Below are 25860 nucleotides of genomic sequence, written 5' to 3' on the forward strand. Positions count from 1 at the left end.
CTAAACAAAACTCATAATATAATAACACTGCTTTTTAGGGATGCACTAAATCCAGGATTTGGTTCAGGATTCAACTTTTCTCAGCAGGATTCGGATCTGGCTGAATCCTTGGGCCTGGAACCGAAACCTAATTTGCATAAGTAAATTAGGTGCTGGAAGGGAAATCACGTGACTTTTCGTCACAAAACAAGGAAGTAAAAAAAAATGTTCCCACTTTTTCCTTCACCGCTCCTAATTCATATATGCAAAGTATGATTCGGATTCGGTTTTGTATTCGGCCGAATCTTTCACAAAGGATTCAGGGATTCGGCTGAATCCCAAATAGTAGTTTTGGTGCATCCCTACTGATTATATTAGCATATTACAGGCAAGTGTGATGGTATGAGAGGGAGTTGCCTTAGAAGTGACTTATCTGCTGCAAACCCAAGAGCCAATTGTAGCTGTGCCTCCTGCTGTGTTCTTATCAAGGCTGTTATAATCAATAGAATGTTCTATATAAATACATATAATATTTAATTTACATAGACGGTGTGCCATTTTGTTTAACAACTGCACTTACAGTTTAACTTGCCTGTATCAATGGGATGTATGTTGTGTATCTATTAAAATGCTCGTGCGGTATGGGGTATGTTGGTCAGACCAAAAGAGAGGTCAAGAACAGAATCCAGGAACACAAAGGGTACATTACAAATTTTAAAGCAAATACGCAGAGTTTCTAGTACTTCTTTCAAAGTGATAGATATGATAGATGATAGGATCAATATGTATTATGTGGACACTGATGGTTTACGGCACAATTAATGTGGACAATTGGTTTTATATAGACACTATGGATATTTTTTTGAATTGGAAGCTATTTCATGGACTTCCGACTTTCTTCAATTGGATTGGACAATTTCCCTATGTGATGGACTTGATACTTGGTCACACCTTCCTAGTTAATTATCCACTTGGAGCCTTGGGGGGATGGAAGGGAAGGTTTATTAAGCTTGTCACGTTCTGTTTACACTTGAGAAAGGGTACATAAGACCTACAATATGTTGTGTATCTAAGTAGTCTTATAAAAATACAACCACAGCAGATTGCTGCTTACTGAGTGCTCTCTTCTTACTATATATCAAAGCCAAGCACTTATAGTCCTATGCAAATTCAAGAATACAGCATCCATCCTAATTCTCTTTTTAACTGACCTTCAGGATGCGACTCTCATTAATTTGGACCTAATTGGGGGTCAGTTCCACACATTTAAGCCTTAAAAAATAACTACTATTTATTTAGGTAGTAGATGATCATAAAAAAGACACATGCCCACCAAGTTTAAAATGTTCTCCAAGTAACGTTGTGTTCATCATGAACTGTATCAGTCATTCACTCAGGTTTTCTTGGAACAGTTGGCTATGAATGGTCATAGTGGCATGGCCAATACAAAATCTAAATGTAACCATGAAGATGTAAGATCTCAGAGGCACATCTCCTTAGAATCATGTTCACATGAAGTTCATAAAATAAGATTATTGTATCTCAACCTTTTATTCCTCATACGGTATCTCTGCAAAATGATGGCTCCAGCCAGTACAAAGGCAATAAACCATCCACTCTTTAGCATTACGTCCCATGAAGAATTGGTTTCCATTGTGTCTGTAAACCTCATGCCAGTAGATTCACCTACTGCTGAGGCATCCTTTACTTCACCTGTAGATGATATTAATATGAGACCTTAGTTCTCTTACCATGATTATACATTTATCTTTACCGTGTATAGGTATAGATGTCATTTTTATAATCTTTATTGTTTCTGCTTGTACATAGTTTTCTTTAGATAATTCTGAAACTATCTGATCCATTAAACCCATTCAGTAGGTGATACTGATCACACAAGCAATAGCACCTCCAATATGAAACCCCAGTCATCAGAATCTCACCCTGTATGTGCAGCTCAATGTATTTCTTTTTGTAGAACTGAGGGAAGATCACCCAGCACTGGTACGTCCCACCATCTGATTCCTGGACATTGGTGAATTCAAGTGCAGCATTCCCTTCCATGATTTTAGTGGAGAGTTGAGCTCTAGATGATCCAGACCCATACTGGCACTTGGTGGTCTTCCCCTTATCCACCACACAGTCTAATATCTTCTCCGTGAAGTTTTTAAACCAAATTACTTGTACCTTGTTTTGTTTCCAGTCCTCTGCCGTTAAAACGGAGCAATTTAGAGTAACTTGCTGGTTTATGTGGGCAATGAAGGTCTCATCATTCAGATCGAACACTTGGCTAAAAACTGAGACAGAAGACATGGATAATGCAAACCATCTACAGGAGAAAAGAAAATACATTCTGTATGTAGACTGTATCTATTTATGCCCCTTTCTAGCTTTCATTTGAATACTCATTAGGGTACAGCTAGTGCTTAAAGAACCTGCTTCTACCTAGAATTGTATTTGGTGGAGGAATGAACTATGGACACCCGAAAATTGGCCAATATTTGTACAATTTGTAATCGTACAATTTTCTTCATGTGTATGCTTACCAGACAAATAAAACAGCTATCAATAGTGGTGAGCTAAATTTTTCATAGAGTTTTGCAGCAAAAATAACGCCCATAAACTCCAATTGGTGAAAAAAATTGTAGAGCGACAAAAATAATTTGACACTCCACATCGCGCAACAAAAAAGATTTGGTGATTAGACCAATGCATTTTGGTGAATTTTCGCGTTTCGCTAATTTTTGGCGAAGCAAAGCGGGTCAGATTTGCCCATCAGTAGCTATCAACGATCAGTTGTCAACTAGACAAGCTTGAATATGTGGGGGTTGTTTATCAAATTTCGAATTACAAATTTATGTGAATTTTTTTTAGTAAATTTGAATGGTAGGTTATTTATGAAAAAACTTGAACGTCTAATATTCGATCGAATAGTCCCGACCCGAAAATTCTAATCAAATTTGAATCAAAATTGGCAATTTTTTAAACTTTGGTACTAGTTTCAAAATGAATTCTTATTTTAAGTTCATTTTTCAGAAAATTCACTTAATCTAATGGGAGTAACACAATTGAGAATTATGTGAAAACATGGGCAATTTATATGCAATTTCATACAAGCCTGTTCTGGCATGGTTTGTCTGAAGATTTGCCAAAAAGTATCTGTTCTTGTAGTTTTGATGTTGTGGGGCAAATTTATGCAAGGTTGAGAAAAAATGAATTACAATTAATTTAAATTCTTTCCTCACTTTTTTTAAAAAATTAAAATTTCTCTTATTTATTATTCTTTTCTAGCATTTACACCCAAGTAAGAAGATGAGAAAAAATGTTATTAAGTTGTAGGAATTTCATATAGATTCGTATTGTGATCAATTGGTGAACACTTTTTGCTGAAAGACCTGAGGGAAGAGGCGAAAACCTTTGATAACTGAACCAGATCATTAAAGGGATACTGTCATGATTTTTGGTGTAGTTTTTATTTCCTAATTACACTGTTTACACTGCATATAATTCACTCTACCATATAACATTTCATTATAAACCAATACCAATAAGGGGCAGATTTATCAAGGGTCGGAGTGAATTCGAGGGAATTTTCAAAGTAAAAAAATTCAAAATTCAAAGTAATTTTTTGGATGCTTCGACCATTGAATAGGATACTACGACTTCGAATTTACTTCGAATTCGATTCAAAGTAAAATAGTTTGAATATTTGAAAATTCGATAATCGAAGTAGTCTCTTTAAAAAAACTTCGACTTCAATAGTTCGCCAAATTAAACCTGTCGAAGTGCTATGTTAGCCTATAGGGATCGTTGGATCGATCTCTGAAATCGTTCGACACGTTCATTCGAATGATTTCATCGTTCGATCGAATGATTTTACTTCGACCACAAAATGGTCAAATTCAGTAAAAAAAACCTTCGATATTCGAAGTCGAAGTATAGCCATTCGATGGTCGAATTTCGAAGTATATTTCACTTCGAAATTCGACCTTTGATAAATCTGCCCCTAAGTGTATTTTTTTTTGGTTGTAATATTGGTGTGTAGGCGCATCTCAGGTCACTTTGCCTGGTCATGTGCTTTCAGAAAGAACCAGTGCTGCACTATGGAACTGCTTTCTGACAGGCTATTGTTTCTCTACCCAATGTATCACAGTGGCACCTGGATTTTTACTATTGAGTGCTGTTCTTATATCTACCAGGCAGTTGTTATCTGGTTACCTTCCCATTGTTGTTAGGCTGCTGAGGGAAGGGAGCGATTGATATCACTCAAATTTGATTGAAGTTTATCAGAGCACAAGTCACATGACTGGGGGGGTCATGGGAAATTGACAATATGTCTAGCCCCATGTCAGATTTCAAAATTAAATATAAAAAAATAATTTTGCTCTTTTGAAAAATGGATTTCAGTGCAGAATTCTGCTGGAGCAGCACTATTAATTGATGTATTTTGAAAATAACAAATTTAAACCGTTTCATAAATGAAAAAAAAAATATTGAGTTTGGCAAAAAAAAGTCATACAATGTTTTTATGGAGTAATGTGAAAAAAATTCAACCTAAGGGAAAAAAGCTAAATGTTAACATGACAAACTGGTGTTTATCTATAATCAGTGGGCAGATTTGCACCTGGTTAACCAATCAAAGTTTTGTTTTTTTATTGTTGGACCTTCATCTGGCTGAAAAAAGTCAATCACTGATTGGTTGTTATGGGTTATTGCATTATATCACTCCATTACGACATACATAGTCATCAATAGCTCCAATAAAGTCCTCCTTCAACACAAGAAATGCCTATTATTTCTCCCACTAACTTTTCATGGGGCTTCTTATAAAAACTGATCCTTCACAAATAATCCAAATCTGATGAATTAAACTCACCTTCCCTGATAATAAGGCACAGAATGAAGTTTATCTGACAGCTTCTGATTTCCATATTCCATAGAAAGAAGAAGGTTGTCCTGAAACCAAAAAAAGTAAGTTGTATAAAATGAGTTGAGAGAGAGAGAATAAAAGACAGATAATAACAATGAGTGGTAATTACCAACCACAATGACAATATTGCAGCCAATTTATAAATTATCTGTGCACTGTTTGCCAAGAAAAATCTGGTTTCCCTAAAGGATTAATCCTAAAGGATTCATAACGTGTTCTTATTGGCTGAGAAGATTCCCTTAGGGGTTTATAGCTAGAATAATATTTAACAAAAGGACACAACGTCACAAATAACGCAAAAAGTAAAGAAGAAAGCAAACATCAAAGCCCTGATGAAGCTTCAAGCCGGATACCTCAGATAGAAAATTTTAATCAATCACAGTGTGCCGAAGGTAACAGAAGAGCAAAATTAAGTGGAATTTCTCAGGATTGAAGAAAAACAATAAGACCTCAAGCAACACTAAGTGCAATGTGACATACTGATACATTAATGTGCTGTTAACGGATAAGAAATTATTGGACTGCAACCTAATATCTGGCTGATCTGTCTACAAGCTCATTACAGTTTTTGTATATTATTATTATTATTACTGTCCTTTATTTATAGAGCCCCAACATGTGGACAGAGATGTTTACAGAGATTAAAATTCATTCAGTCCCAGTTACAAACTAAGGTCACACAATACAATAGGGTCAGTTTCATTAGGAATCTTTTAACGTACCTATATGTTTTTGGAATGTGGGAGGAAACCAGAGAACCCGTTGGAAACCCACATAGACATGGACAAAACATAAAAAACTCCTTGCAGATGGTCATCTGTTGGCTATACAGGATCTTCCAAACCACACTTCAGCATGATTTAAAAAAATACCCATTACTGAGAGATCCCCACCAAACAGTAATGATGCTGCCATAGCACTTTCCCACTATGGGGGACGCCATATCCCTTTAAAATAAGGTTCCGTGTAGATATCTTCCAACGATAGGTGGCATCTTGGTGACATCACAGCCATCCCTCATCAGCCCAGTGAAGTGGGATTAAACACACAGATCTTCCCGCATATATATAGCTTTTGCGTTGGTGTAGACTACGAGCGTTGGAATTAGTCTAAGTATGGATTGCAAAGCCAGTTGTATGTAGTTGTTGTTAGTAAGGCAGTTATTACTACGAGGAATGAGGAATACCTGGTCAGTCTGGCCCTTCTACAGTTCTGGCAGTTCTTGTATAATATGTATATTATATATGTGAAAAACAATAGCTGTAAATATATATGGCATTTACCAATGCTGAGAACTGAGTTCTCCTGAGTTATTTTTGTTTTTTTAATAAAATGAACTGAACCATGACTATGCAATGCATTGTGCACGTAAGCATAGTAAAATGCATATACACTGTGATGATAAAAGGCAACATATTTGCCTTTTGATTTTTATTTACATTGGGTGGTTACGTAAATGCCATTTTCACTTTCCGAGCTTTTGTGCATTTGAAAAGCACCTCCTATCTGCTTCATCCTTCACTCTACACCTGCAATTTCTACAGGGATCTGCCTTATCTGCAATAAGATTATTGTGGAGGTAGAAGGAGACCTATCTTGAGTAGAGACTGCACACTAAGTGGGTGGATGGTTTACAGACACAAGTAGGGTAAAAAGTTCAGCAGATACTGTGCTAGCACTCCATGAAGAAGCCTTTAAGTTGTGTTTCGAAGAAGTTGATGGAGAGTTCCTTATGAAAGAACACATAAGGTGTTTCAGAGGTTAAGGCCTAGGTTTAGGGTTACATTTTAGATGGGAAATGTCAATGGTTGTTATAACTGGTGTGGCTGTGAGATGAACAGAGAAGATGACCAGGAAAGGTGTGAAGAAGTGAAGGTCTTTGAAACATAAGTAAAATAGTCTGCGAGTTATGCTTTGCCTAAAGGAGAGCCATGATAAAGATTTTAACAGGTGGACTGGGTTCTCATTCTTAGGTGAGAGCAAGATGGAAGAGAGGTGGGAATCTGCAAGGCTGGTAAGCAGTGTGTTTTGTAGTTGAAGTCAGATAGGTTAAGGTCATATTTGAGAGTTACAGGAAATATTACAGAGGAAAGAGCAACAGGTTTTGCTAATGGTAAAATGTAATCATAAATAACCTTCAGAGAGGTAAATAGGAATTTCAGGGTAAGTGTTAAAGAATATCTGGATGTCACCACTATCCAATAAAAGTGGTCTCCCAAAAATAGAACCAAGGACCAAGTGCAGAGTCTTCAGGCACCCCACCGTAAGATGCATTTGTTAGCACTAGGGAAAAGGCAGGATTGTTTAGAAAGGTAAAAAGAGAGTCAGGGTTTGGAGGGCAATGGAATAGAACGGTATCAAATGCAGAGTGTAGATGCAGAAGGATTAGAATCGAGAAGTGTCCTTGTGGCAGTATAGATTGTGTAGGAAGGGGTTTCTACTATCATAAGTTAAGAAGAGGCCATCTGAGGAAATAATTAAAGGGTCAACATATTAAGACTGAGATACAGTTAATTCTGCTTAGTTCTTGATGGTATTTTTAGTAGTACCATTTTTGACCTTGTGTAAGACAAAACTCAGTAAAGGAAAACCTTTAGTAATAGTCAGGCAATTTATTCATACATAATACAACATAACAGTTGTGTCTGGGTAAGATGTTGGAGTAACACACAGAATGTCACCCAAGGACTCACCAAAGACCCACCTCTTGGTCCAGGCGTTATATAACTTTCAGAAGGCATTTACAATAATTGTGACAAGGGGTATATGGAAATACCAAACATGGTGTGGCGAGGAGACTTACTGACATATATATTTATACATTCCTGTAAGATGTGCAATTTTGCAACATAAGAGATTTCTGGTTCCAACTGTCCAGCCTCGTAGACATCTGTTGGCTAAACAAAGCCATTGTGGTACAGCCAGCTATTGAGCAACACTTCTGCAAAAGGGCAAACGAGACTTGCTGACACTCTTCTAAGTAACAGAGTGGAGATCATTTATTTGTATGGCTTATATGTTATATGAGTGACCATTGTCCACAGTTGACCATTAGCCCTTATAGTCCCTCCTGCCATGGGCACTATAGCGTTATGGTGTCATAGAGGGCGGGGGTAACAGATATCAACCCTCTGACACTAGCCATTCGTCCGTCTTAGGAATTAGACCGTTCCAGATATATTTTATATTAACATTCTGTGAGCTATGGAAGGCTTTATGCCCTGTTGGCCACCAAATTACCTATTCCTGAATTGTATGTAAAGCAGGAGGACCCAGTTCATCTAGAAAAAGTCTTGATTGCCTAATAGTCAAAGACATGCTGATTTACAACTGCAAGATATTCTCTGCTCAGCATAAATAACCTTTAGACTACTGTGGTGGAGGTGGTGATGAAAAATGAGGGAATTGCAGAAGTTTAAAAATTCTAAATTTTACTGCAGACTGCCCTAATGTTCAAGAGAACTACTATATTTTAAATTAAATAACTGTTCCTCACCAATTTATTTTTGTAGGATAAGAGTTGTCCAGTGTGTGAACTTGGTATTTCACCTGAGGAAGGGGTTGTTCCCCGTGAGATTGTGCCACATTTCTGCTTCAATAAATGTTTTAAAGGAAACTGCTGACAAGCTTCCCTATATTGAGTGTAGTTTTTGGCCTGGAAATGCTTGGGTCATGAATGCACTCAAAGAATACAAATAAGTTAAAGATTAAGTATTATTGAGCTTGGCATCCATAAGTGCCTCTACAGTAGGTCTGTATCCAAAAAAAAACATTTCTACAAATACCAGATAGGAATATCTGACAATCTGGTAATATTCTTTTTAATGGCGGTATTTCTGGAGTGATCAATTGTACCAGTTGAGAAGGCTGGAAAATCTTGTTGGATGAGGACCACATTAGACTGTGGATGTGATCTTCTACTTGTGGTTCTGTACAGGGACAAGCCAATTTGGAGAGACAGCAGAAAACCCAAGCAGCGTGTCCTGGTGCTCGGTGGTAGGGGAATCGGCAACCACCCAACCAAGGTACATAGAAGGATCACCGGCACACAAGAATTTAGTTAGCAGGGCAAGCCCTTGCAATTTTATTAATGCAGTGCAACGTTTCGGGGAACGTCCCTTTGTCAAGCATAGTGTGGACATAGTGCAGACATCATTTAAAGGGATACTGTCAGGGGAAAAACTTTTTTTTCCAAAATGCATCAGTTAATAGTGCTGCTCCAGCAGAATTCTGCACTGAAATCCATTTCTCAAAAGAGCAAACAGATTTTTTTACATTCAATTTTGAAATCTGACATGGGGCTAGACATTTTGTCAATTTCCCAGCTGCCCCATGTCATGTGACTTGTGCCTGCACTTTAGGAGAGAAATGCTTTCTGGCAGACTGCTGTTTTTCCTTCTCAATGTAACTGAATGTGTCTCAGTGGGACATGGGTTTTTACTATTGAGTGCTGTTCTTAGATCTACCAGGCAGCTGTTATCTTGTGTTAGGGAGCTGCTATCTGGTTACCTTCCCATTGTTCTTTTGTTTGGCTGCTGGGGGAAAAAGGGAGGGGGTGATATCACTCCAACTTGCAGTACAGCAGTAAAGAGTGATTGAAGTTTATCAGAGCACAAGTCACATGACTTGGGGCAGCTGGGAAATTGAAAATATGTCTAGCCCCATGTCAGATTTCAAAATTGAATATAAAAAAATCGGTTTGCTCCTTTGAGAAATGGATTTCAGTGCAGAATTCTGCTGGAGCAGCACTATTAACTGATTCATTTTGAAAACATTTTTTTTTCCCATGACAGTATCCCTTTAAGCAGTGTTCAATTAGCATACAATTAACAACCATGTGATAAAAAAGTATATAAAAGTTCATATAAATAATTACATACAATTCATTTTCAGACACAAGTCCCAGTGGCACCTTATACACAAATCCATTGTAGTAAGCTAGTGCAATGTGAGGAAAAAGATACTTTGACTGTGAAACACAGTAACCTAAAAACAAGATAAAAACCACAAAAATGGCAACAAGTAGAGTAATATATGGAAATTACTATTTAAAATGGTTGTTCACCTTTGAGTTAACTTTTCTATATGATGGAGCGAGTGATATTCTGAGACAATTTCAATTGCTTTTCGTTTTTTATTATTTTTTGTTTAGCAGTTCTCCAGCCTGCTATTTCAGCTATCTGGTTGCTAGGGTGCAAATTACCCTGGCAACCATGCATTGATATGAATAAGAGACTGGAATATGAATAGGAGAGGCCTGAATAGAAAGATGAGTAATAAAAAGTTGCAATCACAATACATTGTTAACCTTACAGAGCATTTTTTTAGATGGGGTCAGTGACCCCCATTTTGAAGTTGGAACGAGTCAGCTTTAATGATTATAATCTCTGCTTTCTAGGCTTACTGAGTCGCACTGATCTGAATGCAAACTGAAGGATGGATAAAAACCTTCATGTAGGAGACCTGGAGTGGATGGGCTTCTCTGCTTATGGAGGTTGCCGCACGTGAGGGAATCAGTATGGCAGCTCTCACTATCTTTAATATCAAATGGGGGATGGATTGCAATAACAATTGTCAAAGGTAAAATATGTGCAATGCAAATTAGTTTTTTTAAACAGATTATTGCAAAGCCTATATTAAGGGGCAGATTTATCAAGGGTCGAATTTCGAAGTACAAAAAACTCGACCATCGAATTGAAAAACTTTTTTCACCGAATTTGGCAATCCTATGATCGAATAAAAATCGTTTGATCGAACAATTAAATCGTTCGATGGAACGATTAAATCATTCGAATCTAACGAATCTAACGATTTTATCGTACGATCAAAGGATTTTTATTTGATGTGTAAAGACTTTGTAAAAAAGTTTGTAGAAGGTCACCATAGGCTAACAAAGCAATTCGGCAGGTTTAATTTGGCGAAGTATTGAAGTCAAAGTTTTTTTTAAAGAGACAGTACTTCGATTATCAAATGGTCAAATATTCAATATATTTTTACTTCAAATCGAAGTCGTAGTATTCTATTTGATGGTCGAAGTATCCAAAAAATGTTTTCTAAATTCAAAATTTTTGTACTTCGAAAATTCAGTCGAAACTTAGCAAATCTGCCCCTTTATGTGTTTGATTACACTTATTTTTCCTTTAACGAGTTGTATGACATCCCATCCCCTCATATGATTAGAAATACAGTGGGAGCTGCCATACTTATTCCTTCGCTTAGCAACACATCCATCAGCCCATTGTGAGCTAATATAAACTGTGCCCATGTGGGGTTTTTTTAGTTCGTCTTACCCTTTGCATGGGAATAATGGCAGGAATATTGTGGATTCATATCAGCTGGTTGAATAGGTAATATCATAAATCACTCACCTAATGAAGCTGATCCATGTGGCTCCTGTAATCACAGAAGTGAGTCAGTGAGTGTCTGCTCTTCTATTAATGTTCCATATGCTCTGACTCTTCCACCTGCTGCTTCTCTGCTCCCTTCTCCTGGTTACTCCCTTTCTTTGCCAGAGTGAACTGTGCAAACAGTGGGTGTCAGGTTTCTCCTAATGGGACGTACCCACTTTCCAGGCTGGAACATTGATTCTTTGCATCATTTTACATATATTTATTCGAAACACATTTTTACGATGGTTCACTCATTCCTCGTGAAGTCAAACAGCCGCTGACATTCTTTTTCCTTAAAGAGGTGGTTCATCTTTAAGTTAACTTTCAGAGGGTTATTTATCAATATCCGAATTTTTCTGATTTTTTTTAAAAAAGTCTGACCAAACTAAAATCCACGATTTGACCTTATTTATTATTAAAAAATCTTGATTTAATCGGATCAGGGAAAAACTGTATAAAATCAAGCGAAAACCCGAATTGTACAATTTATTCTCAGTTTTTCCCGAATCGCCCACAATTTTCAGATTTTCACCCAAAAAAGCCAGAAATTGTCGGATTTTTGGGCTAATTCCATCGCAGACAACAGAAACTTCCAAATAGGATAGGACAACCTCGGCAGGTCTGAGATGGTGGATTTTTGGATTTGGAAATTTTACAGCATCATTCCTTAATAAATCCTGAAATATTTGAGTTTTGCCCCAATAAGCCCAACAGAGTTTAGTAAATAACCCCCTACATATGTTATAGAATGACTAATTCTAACAACTTCTCAGTTGGCCTTCATTTTTTCTTTTTTATAGTTTTCGAATTATTTGCCATCTTCTTCTGACTCAAATGATAAAAACTGAAAACTAATTGCAAATCTGCATTATACTAAAAGTTAATTAAAGGTGAACAACCCCTTTAAAGAGGATCAACACCAAAAAAATGACTATTTGCTTAATGAAAGAGAAAAGAAGTCTAAGAAACTTGTCAATATACTTTTATTATGTTTTTTTAAATGGTTATACCATTATTAGAAATGGCACCTGCAACCAGTGTGTATTTATCCCAGAGCATGATCCCATCATCTGACGCCAGAGGGAATGATCATATCAGCCTGATTTGGCTCTAGGCATGGGTGACCCTGGGTGACTTCTCCAAACACAAGCAAATCTGACAATAGATGAACTCGATATCCAGTGACACCCTGATTATGGGATTCTCACAATTATGTTGCTATTGGAATACTCCATGTGATGTCTGCTGCTCATACTTGCAAATACTGTCTGGTATTTCCGGTAAAATAACTGGATATTCTTGTTCTAAATTACAAAACAACTTACAAGTTAATAACTCCAAGATCAAACTTGAAGACAGAATGAGAGAGAGATTGATGACTCTCTAATGATCTAGATAGATATTGCTCAGTGGCCAGTAGATGAAGGATGTCACAGATGTTCTTCTGGTTGGCCACAACCAAGTCACATTCCAAACCTACTCAATTTCTTGAGTATTTCCTACCCCCAGATTAGTGATGCGTGGATTAGAAAAACTCAACCCGCACCTGACCCCCTTAACCTGTAACCTTGTTATGAGCTAAGGGGCCCAGTCTGAAGGCCAGTTTGGGAAAAATTTGGGGTGTGTGCTTATTTGTTCCCTGGGTACCCCTGGAACTATAGCAGGGTGACTGATACCCCAATGTTTCTCTATATTTGTAGCCTTGTTATGAGCTAAGGGGTCCAGTCTGAAGGTCAGTTAGGGGGAGATTTGGGCTGAGTGCTTATTTGTGCCCTGGGTACCCCTGGAACTATAGCAGGGTGACTGATACCCCAATGTTTCTATATATCTGTAACCTTGTTATGAGCTAAGGGAGCCCAGTCTGAAGGTCAGTTAGGGGGAGATTTGGGGTGAGTGCTTATTTGTGCCCTGGGTACCCCCCTGGAACTATAGCAGGGTGACTGTTACCCCAATGTTTCTATATATCTGTAACCTTGTTATGAGCTAAGGGGGCCCAGTCTGAAGGCCAGTTAGGGGGAGATTTGGGGCAAGTGCTTATTTGTTCCCTGGGTACCCCTGGAACTATATCAGGGTGACTGTTAACCCAATGTTTCTATATTTCTGTAATATATATCTATGATTATGGCACAGCTATCAGCAATATTATAAATCCAGATGTAAGCAGGCTACTTGTGATTGTTGTAAACTATTTAAAGTACAAAATAAGCCAATAAATTAACTCATTTGACTCAGGTGTGCCTTGAGTGATTGGGTTTTGTTTTAATTTTTCATAGTGTTCTTCACTCCACCCAATTATTACTGGTAAGTCCAGAAATGATTGAGTGTTTAAGCATTGTAGGGATATAGTTAAAAAACCATATAGTTTGTTCAAGCACATATTTAGGTTGGGTCCTGCCCACATACCTTCCTCAGTGCCTATAAATATACAAATTACATTTCACATGTATGCAATAAAGCAATAAAGCAATTTGGCGCAATGGAGAACTCTCTCTGAAGCTATAGATGTCACCAGTTAACACTCAGATCCGTCTAGCGATTAAGATTAAGGAACCAGTAATACCCAAAGTATAAAATAATTTAGTTTACTAATATTGTTGATTTTTTTTAGTATGTTTACGCAATATGTTGGCGCTATATAAATACATGTTAATAATAAAATGGTGCACAAGATACTTCTCAGTAACAAAGAACAAAACAGGCCATTCCATAGTGGCTGAGGGGGCCTGGATCAAGGTATCCAATACAGGGCTCCTTTACTAAAGGAGTCCATTCCCTCCACTCCATGCACAATAATAATAAGCTCATTTGGGGCATGTTAATGCTTCAGCCAATAATACTGTGTCTATTTACTTTTTCCAAAAACAAGTTTTGCCATATTTTTCAAGCTTGTAAAAATTTTTTTTTTTTATGACAAGTTTTATCTGTCGTCGTGATTTTTAGTCCCGCTTTTCCACAACTGTTGCAAAATCATGACTTTGCATTTTATTAAATCCAAACCATATGGATCAGATTTTCCCCTGTTTTTTTTTCCAGGCAACACTTTTTTTTCACAATATACAGTATATGACCATTCGTGACACTTTTTTCTCACCATCTCAAATCTGCTGAAATGTTTTGATGAGACAACCAATGGTGAGATTTTAAATATATTTCATAAATAGGATGAAAATGTTGACTCAAAAAAAACTTCCCCATAAAAAATAGTGACCACACCACCCCCCAAAAAAATATTGAATGTTTGCAGGCAACGGAACATTTGAGGGCAAGACACTGGTTGCTTTCAGGTACCTTAAGTGCTAAAGATAGTAACTGTTGACTTCTGCATTTGTGTGTTAGAGGTTTTCATGGTAGAGTTCTAGTGTGTTTCTCTGTTGCCCAGCGGACATTCACATGGGACTCTATTTTTTATGTACTGTATATGTAGGTGTGAAGTAACATATATTACAGAAATGCCTCAGAAATGTAACGTGGGGACAACCAAGGGTGACAAATAAATAAGCAGCAGGTCAGACACGCCACCTTATGACTCGGAACTCTTGATTCTTCCTTTGAAAATTACTACTGTCACTCCCACCTACTGCATCTCTTCCTCCACACATTGGGTTTGAAAATAATGATACCAATCTAGGATTAGAGGAAAGACATTTTCACACTCACTCACTCACTCATTCACCCACTCACAGCTTTATGGATAAGATAAAACATTCTTGTCTTAAGATGTTAATCCAAGATGAGGTACTGTATGTTGGAGACAGAAAGGCTTATCCTCCAACCCCCAGGTAAAAAAGACAAGAGATATTGTTTGGTGTAGACTAGTGATGGGTGAATAAATTCGCCAAGCATGAATTTGCGGCGAATCTCTGTCTTTTCAAAAATGTTTGGACGCACGTCTGAAAAGTTGCTCATGGCAAAACCGTTGCGTGTCAACATTATTTGGATGCCCATTGACTTAAACATTGGCATCAAAATACACTCGAGCATCAGAATTGACAAGTGCGGCAAAATTCGTGTTTTGCCACCTTTTCGCCGTTATGCAAATTGTGCGGGACAAAACAGGACAAAACTGGACAAAATCACCCATCACTAGTGTAGACAAATGCCTGGAGCCTTACTACCGCATCAGCCATGAAGAGGTTTTGGCTCAACTTCCTACTCCCAGGAATTTGCTTTCTAGTTTTGGAGCAAACATTTATAACTGAAAATGTGCCCTAAAACAGCAATGGATATGAGGAACTGGATAGGGCAGATACAGAAGACAAGGGATGAGAGCACACATAGTAAGTCAACTTGGACGACGCCAAGATTAAAATTTTCCTCTGCAAATTAACCATAAAGAAAGACAAATGTCTTTGTTGGTATGTTTGTGTAGCACTACATACAATATGTACATAGGTTGAAGGCTTGTGTTCTTGTGAAATGATGCAAAAACTAAATAGAAAACCCCAAGGAGCATGTGGAACAGAGGACTGGGGCTGTGGGATAGCAGGTATAGTAGGGAGAGATGGTGCCTATAGTAACAGTGGGATAATAGTCTCTGGGAAGGGAGTGTGACTGTGGGATAGCAGGTATAGTAGGGAGACATGGTGTCTATAGTAACAGTGGGATAATAGTCTCTGGGAAGGGAGTGTGACTGTGGGATAGCAGGTATAGTAGGGAGAGATGGTGTCTATAGTAACAGTGGGATAATAGTCTCTGGGAAGGGAGTATGACTGTGGGATAGCAGGTATAGTAGGGAGATATGGTGCCTAGAGTAACAGTGGATAATAGTCTCTGGGAAGGGAGAGTGACTGTGGGATAGCAGGTATAGTAGGGAGAGATGGTGTCTATAGTAACAGTGGGATAATAGTCTCTGGGAAGGGAGTGTGACTGTGGGATAGCAGGTATAGTAGGGAGAGATGTGTCTATAGTAACAGTGGATAATAGTCTCTGGGAAGGGAGTGTGACTGTGGGATAGCCGGTATAGTAGGGAGAGATGGTGTCTATAGTAACAGTGGATAATAGTCTCTGGGAAGGGAGTGTGACTGTGGGATAGCAGGTATAGTAGGGAAAGATGGTGCCTATAGTAACAGTGGATAATAGTCTCTGGGAAGGGAGTGTGACTGTGGGATAGCAGGTATAGTAGGGAAGATGGTGCCTATAGTAACAGTGGATAATAGTCTCTGGGACAGGAGTGTGACTGTGGATAGCAGGTATAGTAGGGAGACATGGGTGTCTATAGTAACAGTGGATAATAGTCTCTGGAAGGGAGTGTGACTGTGGGATAGCAGGTATAGTAGGGAGAGATGGTGTCTATAGTAACAGTGGATAATAGTCTCTGGGAAGGGAGTGTGACTGTGGGATAGCAGGTATAGTAGGGAGAGATGGTGTCTATAGTAACAGTGGATAATAGTCTCTGGGAAGGGAGTGTGGCTGTGGGATAGCAGGTATAGTTGGGAGAGATGGTGTCTATAGTTACAGTGGGATAATAGTCGCTGGGAAGGGAGTGTGACTGTGGGATAGCAGGTATAGTAGGGAGAGATGGTGCCTATAGTAACAGTGGGGATAATAGTCTCTGGGAAGGAGTGTGACTGTGGGATAGCAGGTATAGTAGGGAGAAGATGGTGTCTATAGTAACAGTGGATAATAGTCTCTGGGAAGGGAGTGTGACTGTGGGATAGCAGGTATAGTAGGAGAGATGGTGTCTATAGTAACAGTGGATAATAGTCTCTGGGAAGGAGTGTGACTGTGGGATAGCAGGTATAGTAGGAGAGATGGGTGTCCTAATAGTTACAAGTGGGATAATAGTCTCTGGGAAGGGAGTGTGACTGTGGGATAGCAGGTATTATAGGGACGAGATGGTGCCTATAGTAACAGTGGGGATAATAGTCTCTGGGAAGGGAGTGTGACTGTGGGATAGCAGGCTATAAGTAGGGAGAGATGGTGCCTATAGTAACAGTGGGATAATAGTCTCTGGGAAGGGAGTGTGACTGTGGGATAGCAGGTATATAGTAGGGAGAGATGGTGCCTATAGTAACAGTGGATAATAGTCTCTGGGAAGGGAGTGTGACTGTGGGATAAGCAGGTATAGTAGGGAGAGATGGTGTCTATAGTAACAGTGGATAATAGTCTCTGGGAAGGGAGTGTGACTGTGGGGATAGCAGGCTATAGTAGGGAGAGATCGGTGCCTATAGTAACAGTGGGATAATAGTCTCTGGGAAGGGAGTGAGACTGTGGATAGCAGGTTATAGTTGGGAGAGATGGTGTCTATAGTAACAGTGGATAATAGTCTCTGGGAAGGGAGTGTGACTGTGGGATAGCAGGTATAGTAGGGAGAGATGGTGTCTATAGTTACAGTGGGATAATAGTCGCTGGGAAGGGAGTGTGACTGTGGGATAGCAGGTATAGTAGGGAGAGATGGTGTCTATAGTAACAGTGGATAATAGTCTCTGGGAAGGGAGTGTGACTGTGGGGATAGCAGGTATAGTAGGGAGAGATGGTGCCTATAGTAACAGTTGGGATAATAGTCTCTTGGAAGGGAGTGTGACTGTGGGATAGCAGGTTATAGTAGGGAGAGATGGTGTCTATAGTAACAGTGGAATAATAGTCTCTGGGAAGGGAGTGTGACTGTGGGATAACAGGTATAGTAGGGAGAGATGGTATCTATAGTAACAGTGGATAATAGTCTCTGGAAAGGGAGTGTGACTGTGGGATAGCAGGTATAGTAGAGAGAGATGGTGTCTATAGTAACAGTGGGATAATAGTCTCTGGGAAGGGAGTGTGACTGTGGGATAGCAGGTATAGTAGGGAGAAATGGTGCCTATAGTAACAGTGGATAATAGTCTCTGGGAAGGGAGTGGGACTGTGGGATAGCAGGTATAGTAGGGAGAGATGGTGCCTATAGTAACAGTGGGATAATAGTCTCTGGGAAGGGAGTGTGACTGTGGGATAGCAGGTATAGTAGGGAGAAATGGTGCCTATAGTAACAGTGGATAATAGTCTCTGGGAAGGGAGTGGGACTGTGGGATAGCAGGTATAGTAAGGAGAGATGGTACCTATAGTAACAGTGGGATAATAATCTCTGGGAAGGGAGTGTGACTGTGGGATAGCAGGTATAGTAGGGAGAGATGGTGACTATAGTAACAGTGGATAATAGTCTCTGGGAAGGGAGTGTGACTGTGGGATAGCAGGTATAGTAGGGAGAGATGGTGTCCTATAGTAAACAGTGGATAATAGTCTCTGGGAAGGGAGTGTGACTGTGGATAGCAGGTATAGTAGGGAGAGATGGTGCCTATAGTAACAGTGGGATAATAGTCTCTGGGAAGGGAGTGTGACTGTGGGATAGCAGGTATAGTAGGGAGAGATGGTGTCTATAGTAACAGTGGAATAATAGTCTCTGGGAAGGGAGTGTGACTGTGGGATAACAGGTATAGTAGGGAGAGATGGTATCTATAGTAACAGTGGATAATAGTCTCTGGAAAGGGAGTGTGACTGTGGGATAGCAGGTATAGTAGAGAGAGATGGTGTCTATAGTAACAGTGGGATAATAGTCTCTGGGAAGGGAGTGTGACTGTGGGATAGCAGGTATAGTAGGGAGAAATGGTGCCTATAGTAACAGTGGATAATAGTCTCTGGGAAGGGAGTGTGACTGTGGGATAGCAGGTATAGTAGGGAGAGATGGTGTCTATAGTAACAGTGGATAATAGTCTCTGGAAAGCAAGGCTGGCTGTTGAACAGCAATTCGATTATGGTGGGATTGGACTTGTAATTACAGTGGGGAAAATTTACATCAGAAAACTGTCAGACGGGGACTGCGTCCTGGTGCCAATGCACTCCTCCTTGTCCAACAGGATTTTCAAACCTTCTCAGTTGATAGCTGTCCGAGGTCTGGCAGGCCTATCGGTGGGCCCCATATACATTCCAGTAAGCTACTGACTTCTCCATACTGTATATAGTGGATTTGCCTATTCTAAACAAACAAAGATGATTAAAATTTTAACACCATGAGAACAGTTGAAAGAGGTTCATGAAGAGATATTGTAAACTGGAGAACACCATAGACTGAAACCTTTCACTCACGATTCTAACTTCAGAATATGAGATAATCAGCCTCTGAAATTTAATCTATGGCCTTAAGTATCCCAAGCTTGTGCCGAATTTAAGAAAGCAGGGTAATTACTATGATACACAGACAATTGGGATTCAGATGGAAAACATAGAAACAGACAACAATGCATGATATGTAATTCTATCACAAGGAAATGCATTGGGTTAGTAAATCTATATGATCCCAAGCAACAACTAAGATTTCTGATTAAAACTTTACTTAGAGATAGGAGAAAATCTGAAACTCACATTTCCATTGGGGGAGACTTCCCTCGTGTGCAAGGTCAGTCAGTCCCCATACATTTATGAACGCCATGAAGACCAACCAAGACTTCTGATTTGTAAACTGGGCTTGAGGGGTCTTTGTAGGCTTCACCACTTCAGAAGAAGGAAGGTTGACCCAGCTTCATCAAGTGTATATGTATCGTAGATTAACCGGCGTACACCTTGTGAGTTAGCATCCTGCCTCCAATCCACTCAATGATATTCCACTACACCTAGTTATGCCTCTCTTCTACACTGGCCATGTTTGTTTCTTCTTACAAACATCTTATCTTTTGCTTTTTGGGACTGCTATGGAAAATGTGGGATGTCTGGTAGGTGTGATGAACCAAGTGTGATGAACCAGTTAGCTGAGGTGAGGGTTAAAATACCTACAAGAGTAGGTCTACTGCCCATCAAGCAGAATCAATCCCCATAGGAAGCATATCATAATGAAGTATACCTTGGTTCCCCCAAATTATTGTTGATTCTGCTAGACCACTGTAATTTAGGGGCACTATATCTTCTGTGGTTTTTTCAATGGCTACTGTCTCTAATTCATGTGTGTGAAATCATTCTCCTTGTAGTACCATACAGTACATTTCAAAACACCTGGATAGAGCACAGTGGTCAAACTGGTGTTTGAAAGGTTGTGTGTGGCCGCTTTGCAACCCCAAGCTACTTCACTCAATACCTGTTAAACATGGCCGCCTATATTTTAAACTGTAGGAAAGAGAAAGTCACTGCCCCTTCAATGAGTAAATACAGTATATCTAGAATTACACTTTAGGGATCCATTGGGTTATTTTCTAAAGGAAGTTATTGTGCCTCTAACCTGGATACCTGGGTGGGGTTGTCCTTCCTATTGGCCCAGGATGATTTAATATAGTGACTGGGAGTTCATGGATCTTCCTTGTTGACCTTCATCTGTGGAACAAGATAGATATGTGCTAGAGAGCCTGGGACCAAGACCTAAGTAAGGATGTGCCCAAAAGGTCCTAAGGTTTGTGCAATTTGGGGCACAAGGACCCCATGAATGAGGTATGTAGATAGTGGTAGGTGAGCTCCTGTTATAGTACCACTGTAGGTGAGTAAGGCAAGGCTGAGCTAGAAAGAGAAGTTCTGAGCTACAAAATAGGAGTGATAAATTAAGAGGTATCTTATTGATAGTACCTCTTAGTGTAGGAATTATAGTGGTTAGGAAATATGGTTAGAGAATTTCCTTAAAGTTCTTCTGGAGGTGATCCAAGTCCAGAAAAGGGTATCACAAAAGTGAAGTGGGAACCTGCCAAATCTGTCTCCAAGAAGATGTCATTAAGTGAATATTGCTGTTACCACTTTACCTCTATTGTTGCATTGCTACTACATGAGTACTGCTTTCTGTAAGAAACACTCACCCTGGTGGTCTAGTGGGCCAACTGCCTTCCATCCTCTTCAGTGCCGGCTTCTTAGTGCACGCGCGTCGCGCATCTTCCTTATTTATAGACGCACTGGCGCTGACGTGATGACATCAGCGTGCAGTGGCGCCAAATTCAAATGTATTTGAAGGGACTTTTTTACTGTGTTCATTGCCCGTTATTAGGTTCATCTTTTGAGAGTTCCTGGCTGCTATCCTGAATTAACCTGTGTTCTGATTCCTATTTTGATCCTGCCTGCCTGACTATTCCTGATTTCTGTGATCCCGACCTGTGCCTGGTAACCAACTATTCTGACATCTGCCCTGCCAGTTTGACTCCGCTAGTTTTCTGCCTGCACCGACCCGCCTGGTTTTGACGACGCTTTCTGCCTGCTCCTTGAACTATGACCTTTTGCCCAAAAAGTCTTTGCTAACGGTCGTGCCCCTGCTCGGCCAGAACCCTTAGCTTGGCTCCTCTCTTAATAAGACCTGGCGGCATCCAATTAGCCGAGGGCTCTTCCCGAGGTGAAAGGCGGCAGTTAAAGGCAGAAGAAAGAGCCAAGACTAGGTAGCCTAGCATTGGTTCTGGATTCTGGGTGCCGACCGTGACACTTTGTTTGTTTGCTAAATAAATATGTTGTTATTTGTTCAAGATCCTCTAGCATCCAAAATCTTGTCTGTGCATCTGAGAGGTGTAGTTAAGCAACTTCTCCCCTTTCTCCACACATCAATATGAGGGCACAACTGAGAGAGAGGGTCCAATGTAAACAAAGCTGTGTGTTTGCTATGCCAGTACTAGAGTTCTAAAACTAAAGTTTTATTACCCATATGAACTAATCAGATGATTACTTTCCAAAAGTAGACCATCAAATGCTCCCAACTGGTTTGTTGCTATGGGCTACTAGACCTAGGGAAAACTGTGCAACTTCTATAAAGACACCATTGGCTCACCAGTTTTGTCCACATTTCAGGTCAGAGTAGAAGATCCTGGAAGTGGAAGTCATATGCAATAAGTAAGTGCTAAGTAAAGCAAAAACTTGCATGGTCGAGCTGTAGATCACAATAAACTACTTTTGATTACACCAGTCTGTTCTCTTCAGGATATTCTATGCCTACTACAGGCTCAGGGCAGTGAACCAATGTTTTTCCTCTCTATCATTTTTATGGTGAAACTCTCCTAATATTGGTGTTCAATTGGCGTAAAATTGGAGTTCATTAGCATTCATGGTTAGGCACAATTTCCACCTGGTTGAGAAATATAGGCAAGAGTTCCACAGTTATTGGTATGGAGGATATGTTTAACATGCCTCCACAATGGTTCCCCAAAATACTTGTGACTTGGGCCAAGACCAAAACATGTCCATAGCAATGGCTACATTTGGGGCATAGCTCTTGCATAGTGGAAGTGACATTGTGTGATGAGTGGTCAGGTAAGTCCTACGGTATTGAAATTGCCCAATTTTGTCCAGTACACTTATTGTGAGTCATATATCAACTCCAGAACTTCCTCTCACATATCTGCTGTCAAAGAAGGGATATTTGTTGCCCACTTTACATATAGTTTTGGTATTATTGGTTTAGGGTGTGTTTTGAGGATTCTGTAGAACTTTGAAGAGTTTTCAATAACCATGGGGAATGTGCATAATCTTCCAAACAACTGGGGGTAAAGTAGTTTGGTAAGTTAGCCTTGAGGTCAGTAAAGGGTAGTATTTGTCCTTTATTAATCACATTGTCTATAAATTTTATCTAACACTGCAACCAAACTTTAGGATCTGGAATATTCCAGGTGGGACAATGTAGGATTGTACCATAAAGGTGTAAAGTGTGAGCAATAGATTCTGATCTCTGAGTAGGGCTGTCGTATGGATAGTAACAAGCCTCATATAGAAGTTTTTTTTTTTAAAGCTTCAAAGCAGCTTATGAGGTGAGATTGTTCAGATTGTTCAGTGAATTTGGAATATTGTAGGCTGATTACCGTATATGTGTATGCTAATGTATGTATCAATAGAAGGGACAGATGTTTGTTCTCTATAATGAATGATATGTTTCATGAAGACTCCAATGACAGTCCCCCAAGTGGACTAAAGTTCAATCATTGACTTTATTGTTCAAAACTTTTCAAACAAACATCTATTGGACAATTCGACACCTTTGATTCCTCAACAACATTTTTAGGATTGGGTTGAATTATTTGTTAATGGTGATACCAAGCTTGCTGATGTCTATATCCTTGAGTTAGACAATGACATAGCAAATTATTGGTTGTTTGTTTGTATTAATACCATCTGCCCTTGGTACTCATCGTGGGCACATAGCATGGCGGCCTCCATCTACAGGCATGGTGACTCCTGTCAGTGGCATAACTAGATGTTACTGGGCCCCACAGCAAATTTATTTTAGGGCCCCCAAAATATTCAGAGGTTGTCCTGTTTTACCAATATATATTGAAAATGCTCATTAAGTAGGGCCTCATGGGGCCCCTAAACCTCCTGGGCCCCCCTGCAGCTGCAGGGTCTGCTTCCTCTGTAGTTACGCCCCTGACTCCTGTAATGAAGGAAGCAGCATCAGAGGCCAGAAAGGCGATTGTCTGGGCAACCTCATCCACGGTGCCAGGACGTCCCAAGGCATGTGTGTGTTGAGTGCGCTGTAGGAACTAAAGATAAGAAGAAATTAGAAAATAAAAATGGCACCAGGAGAGGCTATGCATGGCAAATGTACTATAACAATAAGGTCCTAGGATCAAAAAGGACACACAATTTGTCTTTATATTTGTTTGATCTGCTCTATTTTGGGGTGCCAGGCTAATGACTTGAGACAGACTGATCTTTAAATAAGTGGTATTTATTTACAAAGGAACTAAAAGGTATAACATAAAAAGGGAACTAACTAAGATGGAGGGAGGTAAAAAGGGCTAGGGAAAGGTGCAATGGAAGGGTGTGGAAAGTGACTAACTAACAAAGTATTTATATTGCTCTTTATATACACATAAGGAAGACCCTTTTCCCAAAACAGCCACACCCAAAAGACAGTCCCAGCCAATCAGATCAATGTTAGCTGTTCTTGAAGATGGTTCATCTCTTGTTAGATAGACAAGGGACTGAAATCAAATTAGGATGCACTGTGAAAGAAATCCCATAATCCAATGCTCCAGGGATACCTTTGTTGATCCAGCAGAGTGTCATTCCCTTGGAAACTCTTGCTCTCCCTGCACCCACACCAGTATGTCCAGTTATTTGCATCTCTTTGATATGGACATTACAGTAGCTGCGAGGATTGTTTTATGGCAGGGTGGCTGTTGTCCAGGTTTGCACCTTCACAATTGCCATTGATGGAAAGGCAGATATCTGTTAACCCATTGCGTGTATGGGCTTGTTGTTGAATATCCAAAATTCAGTACTACATTCCCCACTTTTTTTTTTTTTTTTGGAATGACAAACATACTTTTGGATATTCTTTGAAAAACAAACACAATTACTGTCGAGGCAAATCCTCTTCGCAAGTTGTGGCAAATCCTCTTAGGACCTGTGGCTCTCTCGGTGTATTATGCCAATTGGCTGGGAACATTGCAAATTACATATACACATACATTTCATGTAGCATAACATCAAATTAAACTTTATATAATACAGACATTTGTTCGCTAGTCTGCATATTCTTAAATTAATGTTATTTTTATCCGCACGATGCATTCTAACTTTATATGTAAATTCACTTCTAAAAAACAACGAACCACATCATTAACTAAAAACATAAATATAAATAACATACTTATATTGATATATACATAAACATTCCAGTTAATCTAAACTATGTGAGTAATGTTGTTCTGAAACCTGTTTTAATATAATTCAAAAGTTCTAAACACATTGGCCTTTCAAAACATAAACAAACTTTGTTGATCCAGGGTCCACATTTTTTTTTTACGTAGTTTCATGGATCCTGGAAATAAAAGAGCAAGAGCAGGATCATATGCTTAGCACTATTATCTGTTCAATACATTCTGTTGAAAACTAATATTAAATGATATAAAATGAAAGCTGGAAAAAAAAAAAATAGCAATAAAAAAATTGTAAAAACATTTTCATGTATCTACTGCATCTTTTGATGGGCTTTAGAAAAGAAAAACTATGATCAACCCCCATTTGGTACCGAAAAACTTAGGAAACATTATGCAAGTAGAGAGAAAAAAAAAAAAATACTAATACTGTATAGAAACTAACACAAAACATTAAACAGAGACAACATTTAAAACATTTTAAACACATTTACATTTAACAACACAAATACATGAACAAAAACAAATACCTGTGGAAAATGACGTTAATAATAGAAGAAGGACACCAATACTGTCATGAGATGTTACTGAGTTTAAGGGGCCGATTCACTAACTTCGAGTGAAGGATTCGAAGTAAAAAAACTTCGAATTTCGAAGTGTTTTTTGGGCTACTTCGACCATCGAATGGGCTACTACGACCTTCGACTACAACTACGACTTCGAATCGAACTATTCGAACTAAAAATCGTTCGACCATTCGATAGTCGAAGTACTGTCTCTTTAAGAAAAAACTTCGACCCCCTAGTTCGCCATCTAAAAGCTACTGAACTTAATGTTAGCCTATGGGGAAGGTCCCCATAGGCTTTCCTAAGTTTTTTTGATCGAAGGATATTCCTTCGATTGTTGGATTAAAATCCTTCGAATCGTTCGGTTCGAAGGATTTTATCGTTCGATCGAAGGAATAATCCTTTGATCGCACTATTTGCGCTAAAATCCTTCGACTTCGATATACGAAGTCGAAGGATTTTAATTCCCAGTCAAATATCGA

The 25860-nt window shown here is 39.2% G+C and overlaps 1 protein-coding gene across 2 annotated transcripts; it reads right to left on the bottom strand.

The window, feature by feature from the left end:
• Nucleotides 1-590: 590 nt before the first annotated feature.
• LOC108701747 lies at nt 591-11435 on the bottom strand. 2 transcript variants are annotated; one of them, XM_018236771.2, is made up of 4 exons: nt 11278-11435; nt 4856-4935; nt 1923-2308; nt 591-1692 (listed from the first exon to the last, which is right to left on the bottom strand). In XM_018236771.2, exons 2-4 carry the CDS (start codon nt 4915-4917, stop codon nt 1499-1501), a joined length of 642 nt encoding a protein of 213 aa, XP_018092260.1. In that variant the 5' UTR covers nt 4918-4935; nt 11278-11435; the 3' UTR covers nt 591-1498. The 2 variants fall into 2 exon arrangements, with proteins under 2 accessions (XP_018092260.1, XP_018092262.1); XM_018236773.2 differs by having other exon boundaries at nt 1923-2276; nt 11278-11434.
• Nucleotides 11436-25860: the final 14425 nt, after the last annotated feature.

Source organism: Xenopus laevis, chromosome 9_10L, assembly GCF_017654675.1.
Source record: "Xenopus laevis strain J_2021 chromosome 9_10L, Xenopus_laevis_v10.1, whole genome shotgun sequence".
In the NCBI taxonomy this organism is placed as follows: Eukaryota; Metazoa; Chordata; class Amphibia; order Anura; family Pipidae; genus Xenopus; species Xenopus laevis.